The sequence below is a fragment of the Pyrgilauda ruficollis genome, unplaced genomic scaffold (assembly GCF_017590135.1).
Source record: "Pyrgilauda ruficollis isolate IOZ18807 unplaced genomic scaffold, ASM1759013v1 scaffold2, whole genome shotgun sequence".
NCBI lineage: Eukaryota > Metazoa > Chordata > Aves > Passeriformes > Passeridae > Pyrgilauda > Pyrgilauda ruficollis.
In genome coordinates this window covers 23,975,538-23,994,552 of record NW_024519206.1, presented here as the reverse complement: position 1 = coordinate 23,994,552, position 19,015 = coordinate 23,975,538, and the positions used below count along the sequence as shown (strand labels likewise).

At 42.6% G+C, this 19,015-nt stretch overlaps 1 protein-coding gene across 2 annotated transcripts in view; it reads left to right on the top strand.

The window, feature by feature from the left end:
- Positions 1 to 18,518, top strand: part of ZDHHC3 (zinc finger DHHC-type palmitoyltransferase 3) — a 33,702-nt gene extending 15,184 nt beyond the window's left edge. The window contains exons 4-7 of one of the 2 annotated variants that reach the window (XM_041466430.1): positions 2,388 to 2,484; positions 4,371 to 4,452; positions 6,203 to 6,333; positions 14,580 to 18,518. In XM_041466430.1, coding sequence (XP_041322364.1) covers positions 2,388 to 2,484; positions 4,371 to 4,452; positions 6,203 to 6,333; positions 14,580 to 14,822 — 553 coding nt within the window. In that variant the 3' untranslated portion in view covers positions 14,823 to 18,518. Of the gene's footprint in view, positions 1 to 2,387; positions 2,485 to 4,370; positions 4,453 to 6,202; positions 6,334 to 9,020; positions 10,691 to 14,579 lie in introns of those variants that run through there. The other variant, XM_041466431.1, reaches the window with a different exon arrangement.
- Positions 18,519 to 19,015: the final 497 nt, after the last annotated feature.

Here is a 19,015-nt window from a genome sequence, read left to right as displayed (position 1 = left end):
GCTAGTGCTGATTCATGCAGTGGTCTTGTGGGGAGGGAAATATGTGATAATGAGCTGAGCAAACTTGTCCTGCCGTTTGCTTTTTTCATATTTGTTTTCAGAGCTTCAGTTTGCAGATGTTTTTCTTTCTTTCTTGTTTTTGTTGTTTTTTAAAATTGTAATGAAAATCGGGAGTCAGTTATTCAGCAGGAGCAATGTGGTCATGCCTATCACTTATTAATGCTGCTGTAAAATCCCCTCTGACAGCTTTTCAATTATGAATGAAACTTCACATCTAAAATGCTGTCTTGATGATGACTCACAGTGTAGGTAAATGAAAAGGACTCTGGCTAAACACAAAACCTTATCACCATTGTCCTTTATTCTGTCCTTTAAGATAAGCTTTTAGACATTAAGGTTTGGGAAGGTGATCCACTGACCACTGATAGTATTGAGAATCTTCAGTCCGACTTTTTTTTTTTTGTGGCCTAGGGAGATTTATTAGGCTTTAAGACACCAAGGTTGAGTGTATGCATCAGCAGGAGATACTGCTAGCTGTATGCCAGAGGGACCAGGGTGTTTTTGATGAATGTGCTGCTTGGTGAGTCCCCTGTGCCCAGTGAGCTAGTCCTGCCAGCATTTGGAAGCTGCGTGGTTGAATGAGGGAAGTGTCTGAGTATGGGCAGTCCCGGCTCCCTGTAGGGTTTAGTTGTGGTTTGTTTCCTTTTCCACCAGCTAGCTTCCTGTTCTGCCTGTCATCCAGTTGTTTTTGGTATGTGTACATGGAATAAAACTGCCCTCCCAGCCTCCTCTCCTGTCTCTTCCACGTCTGTGGCGTGGCTGCTTCAGGTAGTCCGTCTAGGGAAATAGGAGCAGTTGGAGGGTTGCTTGGGTACTCACCTCTCCCAGAGCCCAAGGGAAGTGTGTGCACACTCCTCCTCCTTCATCATCTTCCTCACCTTACCCCTTCCTTTTTTTTTAATCACAATGAGAGATAATTGTCTTACAAAGTACATTACCTGGCAGATAAATTGCTTTTGCTGTGCCTGCTGATTTTGGACCCCATGTAGCTCTAAATAATTTTAAGCTGCTTGTTCTGGCAAAATGAGGCTTTTTCTTGTTTCCCACTGCATGTGGGGCTGACAGGTAGTAGGGCACCCATGTTTGCCTGAGGAGAAGGAGCTCCTGATCTGCCTGCCTGGACTTTCATTTAGGATCAGGCCTATAGCAACTCATTTGTTTTTCAGGCATGGCACATATCCTTGGGGATTATCCCCTCCCACCAATTAAAGTGAGTGAAAGGCTGTTCTGACAGAGATTTTCTATTATTTATTCATACATGCTGATAAGAACATATTTATATTTTTGTTTGAGTTTCCCTTAAGTGTTTGGGTGTTGAAGTTTATTATTTATATTAAGGTCAAGATGATTTTTGTTATAAGAAGAAAAATAAAACTAGCAGAGCACTTAGTCCTTTCTGTTTAATTGCTGCCAGAATTGTTCTGGAATGGCTGTTTCCTTTCTGAGTCTATTGTTTGTTTGCTTTGGGGTTTTGTGTTTTTTCATATTTGATTTCTGTGCTTGTTTGTTCAATGTGGTATCAGGAGACTGACTGCCTTTCATCTCCTATCATATGAGAAAGCAGCAGAGAAAAAGACTTCCTTTATTATGTGTGTTGAAGCAGTTACTGACTAAGCAAGAGGATGATGTTCAGAGTAATATATAAAGTAATAATGTTTTAATTATTTGACTTCCAGCCACAACTTGCACGCTGGCAAGAATCTGAATTTTGATTTCATTAGTCTGTTTTTGTGAAGTACTTTAACATCTAATTTCACCTTGAATGTCTATTGTGGTACCATCTTCCTGAATGACTGCCTCAGCTATTTTCTTCTAGTGTGTGGCTTACCTTGATGTCAAGAATCTTTTCTAATGCCTTATTTGATTGCAAGTTCCTGCTACCAGCAAATGTTGGCAAATAAACCCGAGCTGTTGTTAGCAACTCTGAGAAGTATCTTTATTCATTACTAACTTTTGTATCTTTTGTATCTTGTGATTTATGTTTAGTTTTAATCTGTAGACATTTTTACAAGCCAAATAGATTAAAACTAAACAAAATCACAGCTTTTTTTCCATCTGTCTGAATGTATTGTTCAAACCATATTTTGGAAAGAGCCACTGATGTGTGGCATTAATTTTTGCAGTGGTGGTTTTTTATTTTATGGTTCATTTTGAACAGGCTTAGTCAAGGAAGCAAACCACAAATATAAATGTGGTGGCAAGTAAATTGTCTTATGTTCAGATTTCACCTCTGATTCTTTAGCTGAATTTCTTTGTCCCCCAAACCCCTGTAAAATCTTGTGTTTTGGAACGAAAAGTGCCGTTAATGAAGACCTGTGCTCTTTCAGTGTTTGCAAGAGGTGCATTCGGAAAATGGACCACCACTGCCCGTGGGTCAATAACTGTGTAGGAGAGAATAACCAGAAGTACTTTGTACTGTTTACAGTAAGTATTTTGCAAGTATTTTACAGTAAGTATTTTTGAGGTTGTCCAGTGAGAAGTGCTGAAATGCAGTGCATACTCTGTGAAGCAGCTCCCAGGGCTGGTGTTCTCTTGCTTCATGTTTTGGAAGAACTTTGTGGGGACCTGCTGCAGGTTTCTATTTCACTAATTAAGAAACACCTCCCTTGCTCCCCCTCCATCCATCCACAGCAATAGGAAAAGGCATCACAGGAAGCATTTGTCAGGGTTTTTCGAGGTTTGTATTGATGGTTGTTCAGCACCTATTTTGTAAGGCGAGTAGTGTATTGTGGTGCTGAGCTCTTTGAGGGAGGGGCCATCCTTTTACACCAAACACTGGCTGGTAGGATCCCAGGCCATATGTAGTGTTCCTAAACATTACAGTTGTACAAATATCTCTGTGGGATCACGAATAAGAGGTGTTGCTGCATCTCAAAGAAGGAGTGGGAAGTCTGCTGCATCCCCTTGGATAAGAATTCTCTACCTTTTAATTGCAAGTGGTTTATTTTTGTACTTGAAAACCAAGGAGGTGCTTGACTTTTTGTACTGTATCTGTAGCATCATGAGTAAGAAAACAGGAGTACAAACTCAAACAGTGGATATTTCTGGAAGGTTTGAAAAGTGTTTCATGAAAGTGAACTGCAAATATCCCGTGGGAGTAGTGTGAACATTACAAAGCTGAGTCTCAGTGATGCTGTGTTTTATTAATAAATCTTCTGAGATATCTGTGGGTTTGAGGAAGTATGTTCTCATATTACCAAGCAGAAAGGAGGAGATTTGCAGTTAAATGACAGGCCTAGTGTTCTATGGTGTGGTTTCAAGGATGTGGATTACAGAACAAAATTAATCCCATTTCTTTCCTATGAGCAAGCGGGGTTTTTTTTCACCTTGAGCTAGGTGTTCTATTCCTCTCGAAAGGATTTCAGTTTCTATTAGAACTTGATACCCACTTTCTAGCAGACTGTATTTAAGACTTAATCTGGTTTAGAGAAACAAAATAAGGGTTGCTGCTTGTGTTCTTGGATATTCTTTTTGACATGAGGGAGTGAAGGAGCAGCAGCATGCTCAACTGGCAAGGAAAACCAGAATGCTCCCCTATTGCCTTTTACTGCTTCCAGAGGTGCTTCTTGTTACAAAATCTCTTTCACTTCTGCTATATGCCTATCTTTGTCAGAGTTTGTAGGTTCAGAAGAAGAAGTAAATTGTAATCTACGTGTAACATTGCACATAGCTTTTGTTTTAACTTTTTGTTACATACAGTTTTTATTACAAAGCTAAGACCTGGTTTAAGCCAAAAATGATTAAGTACGAAGTATTAAAACCTGAGAGAAACTTTCTATGCCAGTGTCTGCCTCAGAGAAAGTACTTCTTAAAAAAATATATCATTTTTCTGAACCTCATGCTGGAAAACAAAGTGCATTTTCTGGTTAAAACAAAATTACTGTTGCTTCTCTGGGAAACTGTAGTGCTGTCAAGAGCAAGGATGTAAGCTTTGACCACAGAATACCTTGATCAGTGTTACTGTTCTCTGAAAGTCGTGCAGTGCTCAGCTGAGGTAAGGGCAGTAAGCTTTGTGGCCTGGGACACAGGAGGCTGGGTTTTGGATCCAGCTGCTGTTGGATTCAGCATCTGCCTTGTGCTCGCTCAGAGCTGCTCGTAAGGAGAGAACGAGTCTGTGTAGTCGTGGCATTTGCCAGCTTCATGGTGCTTTTTCAGGGATGATGGGAGAGCTTGATGGTTTTTGGAGTTGTTTTGTGGTTTGGTTTTATTTTGAGATCTTAGCACTATGCTTTTAAATAAAGTCTTGGGAAGATTTAGCATTTTCCTCTTTGAAATCACTTGGTATCTGTATTACATTCTTTATTTTTCAGATGTATATAGCACTGATTTCCCTGCATGCCCTAATCATGGTGGGATTTCACTTCTTGTACTGCTTTGAAGAAGACTGGACAAGTGAGTATAAACAAAATACCTTATTAAAATAACAGATTATCCTTTGAATAAGAACTTAAAATGCAGTTGGCTTGTTTCAGAAGAATGCTATCAAAGTTCTGCATGCTATCTCTATTTTTTTTTTTGTCTTTTTAACGCTCATTTCTGGGATTTCATAATTCTTTTTGAGCTGCTGGAATCTCTGTTCTGAAAAGTCCTCTTTTAACTTACACCTGATAGTGCCTAGGAAAAAGCTGATATGTAAAGGTGCCTAAGGAGTATGTGTGCAATAACATACTGTTGACATGAACACAGCACTAATTTCCTGAATGCCAGCAAAAGATAAGAATAATGTGTATGCTTTTTTTAAAAGGGTACTGTGAATCATTCTTGCAGGACTGCCAGGAAAACATGCTGCTCATATCCAAAAAATCCACCCTTACAAGAACAAACAATTCCTTTCCTCAGAAAAAAAATAAACCAAACAAACCAAAAACAGAGCCCAAGCAGCTCAAAAAAGTGAAACCAAAAACCTCAGCATTCACTCTGAAGTAGTGTGAGTACATTTTCACAAAGTCAGTCTGTGTATGTTCCTAAAACCACAAATGGATCTAGGAAACCCTCAATGTAATGCTGAGTTGAACAGCAAGGAGTCAAAGAACATGTGCACATGTAGGTACAGTTTGTAAGTTTTTTTGGAAAAGGGGGAGGGTTTTTCCCCTTGGAATTTCAGTAGTGGTGTTCAATATAGTGACTGGTTTTAGATCATAGTACTGCAGAAGATACACATGTGAATTGAATTTGAAAAGGTTGTTCTGCACTTCAAAACTTTGTAAAAAAGCTGCCAGCAGTCACTGAGAACATCTGCATTTGACTGCAGTGGCCAAGGCCATAAAGGAAGGATACATCAAAAGGTAGTTTCCCATGTGTCCTTTCTCTGAGCCTGTTCCTGTGGGGAAAGCACTTTCCTGCCTGTCCCAGGTTTAGGTGGCAGAACAGAGCTGTTAGGAGAGATGGATATGTTGTTCCAGCTGCCTTGTGTTTGTGCAGATTGTGTTAGTTTCTGATTATGGTTTATCTGTTTAAGCCTAAGATCTCATTAGGAAAATACAGGCTTTTGGTATGAGTCTTAGACTTTGGAAAAATCTGGAGACATTCTGGCATTTACAGCACTCAGCTGTATTTGCAGCACTCAACTATGACTTTGGCCCTATAACATTACTTTCTTCTGCTCCTCCTAATTACCTTCTTGGGTGTCTTTTTCAGCTCGTGCTTGAGTTTACACTGTTGAGTATGAAGAAAAATAGGAACTTGGTTTAATCTGACCTTCTTTAAGTTGTGGCTTAGAACAGTTACGAAAAGAAGCACACCCTGGTTTTATGTTGGTGCTCATGTCCTGACTGCCAGCTTGAGATTTTTAATGGACTTATCACTGTGGAAAATCTGTTAAGTCTAAGATTTAAGAGAGAAGCTCCAGGTGAAATGGAGGAGAATGGCATCCTAGTTGGTGTGCTGGGGAAACACTGAAGTGGAAAAGAAAGTTGCAATCTTGAAGTGTTGCAGGGTGGGCTCTTCAACTTTTTTTAAAATTTGAGGGAGTGATCTTGTTATGATTGAACGTTAGAGCTTCCCTGTGTATCTTTTCTGGGAATGTTGTTAGTATAATTTATTTGATAGTTTGGGTATGGGAAACCTATGGCTTAGCAGATGTTTTGCAGCAGGTGCATTACTTGGTGTCTACCCTTCCAACTCCATTGTTTTGTCTTCACAGAATGTAGTTCCTTCTCTCCACCAACTACAGTGATTCTACTCATCCTCTTGTGTTTTGAGGCTCTCCTATTTCTCATCTTCACCTCAGTTATGTTTGGGACCCAAGTACACTCCATCTGCACTGATGAAACGGTGGGTGTCTCACACTCTGTCCTTTACCCTGTCTCTCACCATTTGTAGAAACAGTGACGGGTTACAGGGTTTTTGCCTCATGGCACAGGGAGTCCCATGTAACCTCTGAGGAGAGATCCGGTGTAATAAAGCTGAGCTAGCACAGTGCTGGCTGGTGCTCTCTGAGGGCTCCTGTGGCACACAGGCTACCCTCTGTATCGCCTGGGGTGCCGTGTTGACCGTACCTCCCGTGAGGTAGGCATAGGTATCTGGGGTTACTCTGGCGAGAGTATTTGTCCCTGTGGATTGGAGAGCCTTTCTCCTTTAATGAAGTGCTTTTACATTGGTATTGTGTGAAATTCAGCTGTGTGTCCTGGTTGTCACTGTTCACAGGTTTATGGGCTGGAAAGGCTGGAAAGCCAAGATGAGAAGCTGGGGGAGGAACACACGCACACACGCACGCACACACTTCTTTTAGGCTAGAAGATTTTCCAGCCTTAACTACCTGTTCAACAGTTCAAAAACTCCTGCCAGAAGGAAGAAGAAAAGGGAGTGGAGTAGGCTCATGGAAACTGCTAGATACAGTCTGCTGTAAATCCACCAAGCCATCTCCAATTTGAAGATGGCATAGTAGAGAATGTATAGTAATATTACAGTCCTAAATCCATGTATTTGCCCACTTCTGCAAAGATGAAGCTGGTGACTCCTGGGGGTGTTTTCACACTTGTGAATACTTGCACTCTTCACCAAGCACGCTCAGGTAATTGAATTGACCAGAGTGGCTGGAGAGAAGTGATAGTCTTAAAAGAGGGACAGCTCTTCTTTTCTCCCTTGCCTCCTTTAGGTTTCTTTCCCCTTGTTTGCCCATGGCCAGTTGAAGCTAGAGTAGATGTTTTTGCCGCTGTCAGAGAGCTGTGACGGGCATTATATGCTGTACAAGCCCGTTGTTCTGAGCTTTTGTTTGCAGTGCTTTCCTTAATGCTTGGCTTCTGCAAGAGGCTGATGTTCCACCTGTCTGTGTTCAGAGGAAGACTGCACTGTGCTTTCCGATGGGGAGAGCCCCAGGAAGAAGTACAGCATGGTACATATCCTGCTGAGCTTGTGTTCAGCAGTAAGTGTGTCAATTAGCAATGCTGCCTGTGGAATCATCAGTTGAATTTCTCCATCTTTGGAACCTGTCAGGAATTTTTAGAAGCTGCTTCCTACAGCTGGGCACGCAAATAAGTCCCCAGATTTTCCCTTCCATTGTAGTTCTGGGGACTCGTAGATGTTAAAGGATGAATGCCACGTTCTAAAATAAAGGAATGAAATATGGTCTCCCCGGTTGAGTTGTGGGTTTTTATTTTTGGGTGGTTTTTTAATATGTACCAGTAAGGATTCTGCTCTGTGGAATGTCTCATTGTTGGTTTGCTGGCACTGAGCTAGCTGTATGCAAGCAGTCTGTTTTGAGCAGAGCAATATTTCCAGGTGAAGTGCTCTTGTTGTGCTCTCTTGCAGTGTTCTAATTTGCATTTTAGAGACAGGGCTGTATCTTGCCCTTTTTTTGCCTTTCTATTCCAGTCACTGGGAGACTTCATTGCTCATCTTGAGTATGCTGTCCCGCCAGGATGGTTCATTTCTGCCTGAAGGGACCCAGAATCCTGGTATTTTGCTGTTATCTCTGGAGGTGACATTACCAGGGATCAGCACAACTCCTGCAGCTGGCCCATGTTGTGTTCTCAGAGCTCCCAGCGTCAGTAATTTGAGGCACACCGATGTATTGCAGTGCATTGCTGTGTAGAGTGGCAGACACATGTAGGTCAGGAGGAACCTTGCCTTGCAAAAGATGCAGAGTCAAGGAACTGGGTGATCTGCCAGCTGCTGCTGCCCTTGGGAGAGTGATGCTCTTCAGTGACTGCTGTTACTCATTGTGCTTCTGTAGCAGCCAGGCATAACTGGCTTTCCTGAAAGACCAAATTCTCTTCCTGGGCTTCAGACACAATATGGGTTTTTATTTTGCTTTTAATGTTTAACTAGTGAATGTTTCAGCTGATTGCTTGATGGCTTATTTTTGTTCTGCCTCTAACCTTTACTAAACAATGCCAGTGATTTCTTCAAATCAGTATCTCAGTATCTTGTTTAACCCTCTCTCCCTGCAGTCATCCCATGCATGTTTTAGCAGTGATTTTAATGACACATGAAGAGGCACCAGGTAGACTCAGCTACACTGAGCCATGGGCACTTCCTCCTGAACTTGCTTGGTGAATCTGAGAGCATTACAGAGATTATCTTTGGGTTTGTGGGTTTTTGGTTCTTTTTTTTTTTTTTTTTTTTTTTTTGGTCTGCAAGCTTGTAATGGTTTCTTCTAAAGCTTTTCCATCTGGTTAGCACGTAAAGCATTCAGCCATTAAAGCACATACTTTTTGTTTGGTTGTAAGTGGTGGGGTTTTTTTTATTGACCTCAGAGGCAATTGGATGGCAGGTCTTAAAATGGTTCTGAAGTATGTAGGTCTGAAGAAAATGAAAGCAATTTTATTTCCAAGGAACAGCTTCTAGTTTTAGTATTTTTTAATATAAAACAGTGAGAAGAAAAGGAAAGGCAGTACAGATGCACTTGTATTTTCTTACTCTGTCCTTTGGACAAGGGGTAATTGAGAGTAGACTTTTCCCCGAATCCAGAGCAACAAAACCTGAGTATCTGACTGAAAATGTGATATTTCTGTTTTCAGGGAATAGAACAGTTGAAAAAGGAAGAGAGAAGATGGGCTAAAAAAACAAAATGGATGAACATGAAAGCAGTATTTGGCCATCCGTTCTCTATAGCATGGCTTAGCCCATTCGCAACACCAGACCAAGGAAAAGCAGACCCGTACCAATACGTGGTCTGAGGAATTCCTGACCAGCATTTCCACTAAAATAGAAACAAATTACAGCACTACTGTTACAAATTTTCCATGAATGTTTAAAACAAAAAGCAAAACAAACTTTTTTATGTCTATTAAATGGCTGATAATTGCAGAGGAAAAAAAAGCCCTGTGTTCCACCATTTTAGATAATTCTATCTCTCTGGCTGAAACTGCTGCTTTTTTTTTTTTTTCTCTTTCTTTTTTTTTTTTTTTTTTTCCTTTCTTTTTTATCACATTAACTTTACTGGCATTTGTTTCTCTTTGCTTTCTGTATGGCATAACTAATGTGAAGGGAATCCTCTCTTCTCTGTTATGACCCACCTCTTCTGAGTAAATTCTCATGCTGTCTCCTGACTGTGATGAGCTCTGTGGATGACATGTGAGTGCCAACAGCCCTACACAGACACCTTTGGACTTCCTGAAGGAGCACATTGCTCTTTCCTAAGTGAACTTGAACAGGGAAGCAGATACTTCACGTACCAAAAGGTGCAAGACCAGAAGGCAGCACAGCAAGCGAGCCAGTTGACCTGGTGATCACAAGCAGTTAAAGTACTTAAAAGTTGCCAACACCGATTCTCACTCCACCCTCCTTTTTCCTTCCAGCCACAGAACTGATTCCATCTTTCTGGCATTATTTTATCTGGTCCCTCCCTTGTGTGCAGGAAATTGTTGCCCCTTTAGGATAACTGTGGCAGATTTAGAAGACTCTTTGGATTATTACATGCCTTACACTTCCAGGAAAGAAAGCAAGCTAACTTTCAAGTGTTTAGAATAGCAGAATCATGTTTTTTGATGTGTGTTTGTCTTGGTAAATGACTTGTTAGAGCAATGCCTGCTAAACAGTGTTAACGTGAAAAACTGACATGAATGCCCAGATTACTATAAAGACTAATATTGATGGGATGTATAAGTGTTCCAGGGTGATTGATTCTATATTGTTAGCTTTGTCCTGGTTTAGAGCTTTGTAAATCTTTTCTCCTGTTTATGCATACATGTGTATGTGTGTAAGCACACGCACATATATGCGTAAGGGTTTGAAACTGGGAAATATTTATGGTAAGGAGCATGCATGCTGTTATGAACTGTGTGGTGATGAAAAGTGGGAGGGACAGAATGCATTCCAAAAACAGGTAGAGCTAAACCATTCATAATTACAACTGTTAATGTTAATTATAACATCTTGTGTTCAGGCAGGAATTTTGTTATATTTTTGATACACATCTCCCATGGGCTCATCAAATGAATTGCAAACAGAGGAAATACACAAATCAGCTGCATCTGTGACTTCCAAGGAATCTTTTCTTTCCTTGGTTTAAAATATTTTTTTGGAAACTGACCTGCTAGACTGCTTCAAAGCCACGGGGGAAGGGAGGGAAATCAGGGAAGGAGAAATTTAATGGATGTCTCATTTTGGAAGTAATGTGAATGCTGCATCTTTTCAATCTGTTAATGCTTCCATATGGAAAACAAATGCAATAAAACTTTTCCAAAAACTTGTTTGCTGTTCTTTCTTTCTTTCTTTGTTCCAAATCTTGGGAAAAAATCTGTAATGGTTTTCTAAACTTTCACTTCTATGTGCAAGCAGGCAGAAGCATATAAAAGTTAATTAACTTGTGTGTTCAACTTCTAAGTTGAAAAGTGAGTTAATAGGTAATATGCTGATCTGTTAATCAGTGGTTTATTTCAGCAGCTGGGAGAGGCTGTAACTCTGGTTTGAGTATGTGATGGTGTTTCTCAGAGAACTCTCCCACCTTAATCTTTAAGCTGGATCTTGGGCCATGGTCAGTCCAGCCAGTGAGACATGTGCAGGTGATAATTTGAACTGGCAGAGAGTCTGGCCCTAAAGCTGCCTTGATGCAAAATCAGATATATTGAGGGGAGAGGCTTTAGTCACCTAGGCAATTAACTAATGAATGCATCTCTCTGTAGTTCACTGCTTCAAAAATTGTTTTGATTACAAATTCTGCATTCCAGTTTGGGCTTATTTTAATTACCCTTATTAGCTGTGTGTTCTGGAGGAAGATTAATTACATTGTTCTGGCCTTTTGACCATTGTGGAAAAAATGTGTAACTACTGAGTTTTTCTTATTTCAAACCAAATGCAGATTGTTATACAGCACTATATAGTACTGAGATTTTCAGTCAGACGGTGTGGTTTGTCTTTTAAATGATGCTCCATCACAGAAACGCCACCCTTACCTGTCATGTGTGTGGTGATAACCAGGGCCTTCAGATTTTCTTGTGCTGTACAACTTTGATGCAGTTTGAATGGTACTAAAAGTAAGTCAGTATTAATATGAGAAAGGCAGACTTGCTGGTTTGCTGATGGAAAGTATTTTCTCGGTCAGGACTACCTGATTTCAGGTGCTGGTTCTGTTTTAGTGTGGCCAAGAGAAATTGAAGGACAAACTCAATCAGAGCACTTCTGTTTTTAAAAAAAACTAAGTGGTGCTCCATGCAGAAATGTCTGAAGGAACTGCTGTAAGAGAATTTCTGCCTTAATCATGATTCTCCAATGGCAATGCTTCCTGTGTCTTCTTAACCATCACTTTGTCTCAATGCTTGTCTTTTTGGTTTGCTCTTTCCTTTCACATCATTAACAAGAAGTTAATGCATTTCTTCTAACATTCAAGAGCTGTCCTGCAGATTGCTTCTGGGTCAGACCATGCAGCCCACCATCCTCCTCTGGCACTGGGCAGGAGCAGATACCAAGGGCAGTAATTGAAGAAATGGGTGTTATTCTACAGCGTCTCAGTGGTCACAGGTCAACCTTGTCTAACTGTCCCCATGTTTGCAATGTTGTGCCTTTTACTTAAAGGGGAATGTCCAGTACCTTATATTTCTCAGTGTATGTCTTTTCAGTATTGGTTCAAAATTATGTAATTTGAAATAGGGAAAGATGATGCTTTCTAAGCACTTTTTTTAAATTAAGTGGAATAGCTGCATGATGGGAAAGAGAAAGAGGTGTTGGTTTAATTCAATACAGAAAATTCTCACTTTGTAAAATAATGGTGAGAGATTTATGTAAGTATATTTTTAAAAGTTTAATTAAGCAGTAGTGAAATGTCTTCAACAGCTGTGCATTCCTTCCATCTCCCTTAGATTCTTTTTAAGGCATAACCTCATGCCCTACTGACCATGTGGCCAGCAGCCAAAATTAGATCAAGATACAATTATAAAACTTCTGTTTATTTTGAATACATGCTGTGAAGGGATTAGTGAGGTCAGGTTGGGAGAGACAAAGTACGCCCCTGGCTGTTCTGATGAACTACTCCCTAATTTGCTTTAGCATAACCTCAGCCTGACCTTGCTTGTTGCCTTGATTAGCAGATGCTGATAGAGCAGGTGAGCAGTGTTTTTGGGAGAAGGGAATGAGGGGTTGCTGCCCAGAAGTGTTCCAAATTTGTATTCCCAGTCTAGATGGCAGCAGCGATTGAAACGGATTACACAAATGACTGAGGGCAGGGTTGAAGCTTGTGCTCTCAGGGAAAGGTTTAAATGCCTGATGTCTGTCTCTCCTCCTGCTCTGTGCTCCTTGTTTTCCTTCTCTCTAGATGCTCATGCTGTAAGCGCTCCAGCCGTGCTCCAGCCAGTTTGTTACTAACACACGGGAAACCTCTGCAGCTCGCTAAGGAACAGCGCACAACCAAAGGTGGTGTCCTGCTTTAATCTGCCAGAGCTTCTGCCCCCTGCTTGCACAGCCACTGGGTGCTGGAAATGCAGTATGCTGGAGGAAAAGCTCGTGGTAGTGCTAGAACACTGCCAAGGGTCTGCTGTTCACAAACTCTGCTCCTCTCCAGCTTGCTCAGCAGGGAGGTAAGGTCAGGCCCTGGCTGTGGCACACAAAGTGTGGCATCCCAAGGGACCAGAGGCTGCAGGAGATTCTCCCTGGAGCACTTGAAATGGGACATTTGCAAGCCTGGGAGCAGGCTGAGATGCCACAGGCCTGTGCTTAGCATTCAAAGTCCTTCAGGGCCTGAATTTTTCCCAAATTAGAGCCCTGAGGAATTCCAGTTTGGTATTGCATCATTCCTTTCTGCACGTTTACTGCTGGGTTTCTCTTAAGTCAGCACGAGAAACGGGGCATGAATGAAGGAATGAAGTTCATAAAAGCTTTGCATGCAGCGCTTTGGTTTATGGTGTGCTTTCTCCTGGGTCTGCTCTCTGGTGCTGACTCAGTGTTGCTGCAAACTGAGCTGCTGCTGTTGTTTTATTTGTGAGGCTGACAGCTAGTGCAGCTGTGGTGCTGCTGAGCTGCTGCGTGCATTCCTTTCCCCTCGCTGCAAAGCTTTGAATGTTTTGTGTGTTGTCAAGAAAAATCTGTAGAACTAGAAAGTGAGAAGTGTACTGTTCTTCTAAAGCTGTTCCTTCTTACAGTTTTAACCCAATTTGCACATTTTTTTCTTTTCCTTGAGTTTGGATCCCAGTATTCTTGCTTCTCTAAGAACAGACTTTCTGTGTGGTCACTTGTGTATCATCACAAGTGGATCATACACAGCTGCAGATCTGACTCCTCTCTTACATGATACAGAAGATGGGCATAAAAAATTGTACCCTATTTCACACAGTGGTAGCCTTAGAAAAATCATTAAGAAAATAAATTTTAGTTCCCTATTTCTACATGGAGAAGACTACCAGGAAAAAAATGCCGCTGCCCAAAATTTGGTGGATCTGTTCTTTAAGTACAATCAAAATGTTTGCTTTACTAAAAGTGACATTCTTGGAGGGAGAATGAATCAGAATATTGACTGACCAAGGCTCCAGTCACATTTTGAAGCCTCCACATTAGCCTGTACAGATTCTCTCACCTCCCAGCAGGTTATCTGGCTTGCATTGTGATTTGTCTTTGACAATTTGGTAAATGGAAGTTGTGTTCTTAAATATTTGCTCTTAACTGGCACAGAGTGAACTTCTAGTGACTAGCCTAGGTGTGGCAGTGGTAAATTCCTGATTGCTGTGAAAAGGTGCAGTATTTTGGCTGTGTCTGAACTATTGCAAGAAATGCCCAAACAAGGCGAAACTCTTAAGTTGTAACTGTAGTTTGTCACTCCTTGGAAGGGTTTGAAAAGCTATGTGAGAAGAGGTCCCTGTTTCCCAAAAGGCTGGCTTTTCAGAAGCCATCCCTGTACCATGAAAATCAACTGATGCCAAAATACATCAGCAAGATTCAGGATGTCCATGAATTTGATCTTGTGTGAGGGTTTTGCTGTTAAATTTGGAGATGAAACTCTCAGTAATGCAGAGTGTCTGTCTTCATTGTTAACTCAAACTGGAATAGCATCAGCCTGGCTATAGGTAGGCAGTTCTGCATGTGCTACAGTGCTTGATGCTCAAACACCTGCTGTAAGTGTGAGATGACCATAAACTCTTCTCTTCTTGCAGGGTATTGAGCGACTTAAAAACCAAAAGCCAACCTGGGAGAAGATCAGCGGCTGGGAAGGAATGAAGCTGGCGTTTGGAGGTGCCTTCTCCCTGGGTTGGTTCAACCCTTTCTCAAACCTGAACTGCGAGAGCCCAGTGCCGGCTGAAGCGGCGGCAGCAGCTCCTGCGTCTGAAATAATGACCCAAGAAGAAATCGAGCAGTTTCTGGCTCGAGATGTTGCCATCCAAATGTTGCATGAATAAGCAAAACGTCCTTCTCCTCCAGGAGAAGCTTTGAGGTGTTTTTTTTTGTTTTTGTTTTTTTGTTTTTTTTAATAATTACTTGTGCTGGAGATTTAAGGGTTGTTTTTTAACATACTTTCTGGTGCATTAAAAAATTCAGGAGTATTGGTCTGGAACAGACGCTACAGCACTAGCAGAAGCAATGCAAATCTCCAGAGAGAGCCTCTTAAGTGATGGGGTTCATAACCTCCTTTTCAGACCCATGTCAGCTGCTTTATCGGTCTTTTCTTACATGGCATTTAAGGACAGTTTATAATTGTCAGATAGATTGGCTCCATTTCTCAGAAATGTGCCATCCTAGGGAGTCTGACTAATCTTTTTTTTTCTTACAGCCCTATGGAAGACTAAATGTGTGATGGCAAGATTAGCCAGCTCTGAAAGTTTTCTGGAAAAATGCATCCTCTTTAGCCCATCCCATCCCATCCCATCCCATCCCATCCCATCCCATCCCATCAGTGCTGCTTGTGGGTTATGAATGTTGCTAGTACACTGGTCTTAGCAGAGGTGGGATGCAGGGCTATGGATGCAGCAGATGGATGAGCTCACCCTGGGTGTAATTCCTTTGGGCTCTGAAATATCTCCAGGGGTTAATTTTTACCCTCTGTGCTTGTGAGACTGCCCAGGACTGGTGGTGCTTGTTGGAGGTGGTGGTGGGCTTGTGATGGTGCTGGCAGGAGCATTGACCCATGCCAGTGCAGCCAAGAAGGAGCAAGTGTTGGCTGGGATGCTGAGCTGCTGGTGTTGGTGGGGGGAAGCTTTTCCCTGGGGCTGTGGTTCATTGGCATGTAAGATGTGTGGAGTGGGAGCTGCCTGGCTGAGCCCTGCAGCCCAGGGAGCAGGGAAGCAGTCTAGGCCAGATACCAGGGGTATTTTTGCAGTGAAAGAGAGGGCGATGTGAACACCCTGTGATGGAGGTAATACCTCTCTGTTTGACTTGTCTAATTTAGATGTTTCTGTTTCCTTGGTAGCTAGAGTGGTAGAGAATGAATAGTGCCTCCTAATCTAATCTAACTGGGTTTAACATTGTCCTACTAGTATGTGCCATTACTCCAGGTTTCCTTTTACTAATTTTGCAGCCAATCCCTGGGGAATGCTGGTGAGCCTTTAGAAGGAGCTCATAAAGAGGGCATCACTGCAGGAGGCAGTAGTTGCAGCAAAGTCCTGCAGAGGTGTTGCCAGCTGCTGCATTCAGATGCACTGCAAACACTTGGCATCCTCCAGATGTCAGGCTACTTTTAATTTAGACTGTTTTTCATCTGTGTTTTTGTTCCTCTTCTGTCATATCCCTTAGATTAATTGTCATTAAATTTGCAGGAGACTAGAAATACGCTACTGGTTTCCCCCTACAGAACATGCTTGCTTTTATCTCCCCCTCCCCTGTAACCTGAACCAAAGACAACTGCTTCCTCTCAAAAGGAAGAGAAAGGAGTTCTTGGGATGAAAGCATGGTATTGTGAAAGACCTATATGAAGTTTTTATTATTTATAGGAGCAATATGAAATGGAATTTGTGCAAGATTTTTTTAATGTTTATTTTAACCCCTTGGAAAGCATCTTTGTGTACATTGATTGTGTGACATTCAGGGCTAGTGTGGAGGGATGAGATTCTCTCCTGGACTTGTCCTCTGCCACAGCAATCCTTTTTCTGGCAAAGGTAGTGGGAACAAATAGAGTGCCTTGGCTGTTAAGAGTACAGCTTCACCAAAATCCAGGGGGTATTTCTGAATAGTTGTCCCATTCCCTGTTCCCTCTGGATGTCTCTTTGTCAGTGAAAAGTAGATCTAGAGAACATCAGAATTGTGTATTTATAACCTTTGGGATAAAGGGAAACACCCCCCATTTGAGGGGAAATGAGATATCCTCTCATGTCATTTAGTCATGAGGTCTTGAATGTCTTTGTGCTGTGCAGCAGGGTGTTGAGGGAAGAAGCTCCTCCTTCTGCACTAGCCTATGTTCATCCCTGTCAGCATCCCCAGGAAAGGGATGTCAGGGACATACACGGGTCTGTAAGGGATTTCCTTAGGGAGGAATGGGCATGTTGAAAGAGGAGGAGTGCCCTTTTTAGCTCATGTTTTCTAATTTTGCCCTGCTGCTGCACCTCTGTATCCAGTTAACACCCCTGCCTCTGGTGCTGTTTCTGCAGTGGGAATGGTGCTACAGGGAGGAACTAGTCCATGGCTGAAAATCACCTTGAGGCAGGCATATAGGGATGTCAGCTTGGGAGAGACCCCCATGTGCTGCATTCCAGGGATGCTTCTCAGGACAGGGACCCTACTCTGGGACATGGCTTTGGGTAGGCATGGATGGAGGCAGCCAAATTTCTCCTCCACTCTCAAACCTGGTTCACTTCATCATGAGAACAGTTGTAATTTGTTCTGTTTCCCACCTCTCCTGTTCCTCAGGTGCTGGCATTTCTGGGTTTGTTTTTTTTAATAGAGGAAGCAGAAAAGTAGTGTGAAGAGGAGGGTAAGAGCCAGAGCAGTCATCTCCTCTCCTCCAGTTACAGTCTGAATGAGACAGGGACGTGTCCCTGGGCCATGCTCTCAAGGACAGCCAGCTCCAGCTGTGGTGCCCCCAAGACATGGCAGGGTAACTTCCTATGCCCAGCAAATCAGTTTGGGTGTTTCTTGGCTGTCAGTCTCCCTTGGCCTCTCCCAAAGTCCCAGTACCCCTTGGTGTATCTCCTTTCTGTCTCAATGTATTATGACAACTGTCAGAAATCACAAGTCTTCACAAATTGGAAAAATCTGTTTTATCCACAGCTTCTGTATAAACTTCCTTCTTTAAGGATTGACTGGTAGCTTGAGACCAAACATGATTTACATGGAATTGAAACTAAGCTCAGTGTTTACCTTCCTTTCCCTCTACACACTTCTTGCCCTTTGTTAGAGCATGCCCTCATGTTCAGACCATGCTGCTATGGTCCTGGCTAGCTCGCCAGGTCCCAGGAAAGACATTCTGGAGAGCCTGCTTGTAGTGCCCTAAATTTATGGGGCTAGGGAGGATGCTCCCCTTGCACTGCTCAGTGGGACATGGTCTGCTGAAGATCCCATCACTGCTGTGATGTGAGGTTAATATGTGATGGACAGAGTCGTGGCATTTGTGGAAAGTGTTCTCATATTTCTCACCTGGTGTCTTCTACAGCAGGTTTTCTATGCAAATAGGGAATTTACATCTCGTGAAGAAATACATTTTTTGCTGTTTGTAAGTCCTTTTGTGCCTTTGGTCGCTGCTGCACTACTTCATCTGCCAAGCACCACCTGCTCCTCCCTACTCTGCGGACGTGATGCACATGGACCCTGCACCTGCTCTGCCTGTGGAGAGGAGCTCACACTCCCTGCTGTGCCACCACAGGAGGTGGCCTTTGGGGACCCTGTGCTGCTGTGGAGTGACACAACGCTGTGGGCAGAGGGCCAGCAGGGGTCAGGGCAGCCTTGACCCCCTTCTGTGGCCTGGCAGCCACTTGCGTGCTGGGAGTTCCCCAAATCTTTGAAACACAGAAGAGTGGTTAAAACCTTTTTGCCTTTTTATGTCCTTCTTTTCCCTCTTCCCTTTTTATGGGCTGGCACATAACCAGACGTAGTCATTTATTTTTTCTGCTCCACTGCCTTAATGCTTGAGCATTTGCCTTTTAAATAAACAGATAAATTACTCCCTATACTACTGTGTGACCTGATTTCCTCTTTACTTGTGGAAATGCTGGGCTGGCCATGGTGTGGGACGGGGAAATCCCTTGCTAAAGGTGGGCTCAGGAGTTGCTGGGGTGTGCAGTGCAGTGGTGGGCTCCAGCTGTGCACAGCTGTTGTCTTCTCCAGTGTGACTATGGCTGGAAGAGCTCCTGGTGTACACTGCCATGGAGGTTCTTCCTGTAGTCCAGCAGTGTTCTGGGTGGAAGGGGAAGAATAGAGGTTGTACATTTCTAGGGAAGCACTAGTAATGAATGCTGCTGGAGATGGCAGCATCTCTTCCAAAAATGCCTGAAAACCTTCAAAAGAAGTGGGATAGGAAGATGTATGAAAAATAGTGTTTGGGGAGACTGTGCTGGGTTTGCTTTTTCTGAGCTCTAAAGACAAGGAAAGGCATGTGCTGGTACATTCCCGAGATGGTGAACTGGGAGGAAGAGGGAGTTGCCCAGGAGGGATTTGCTTGAAATGT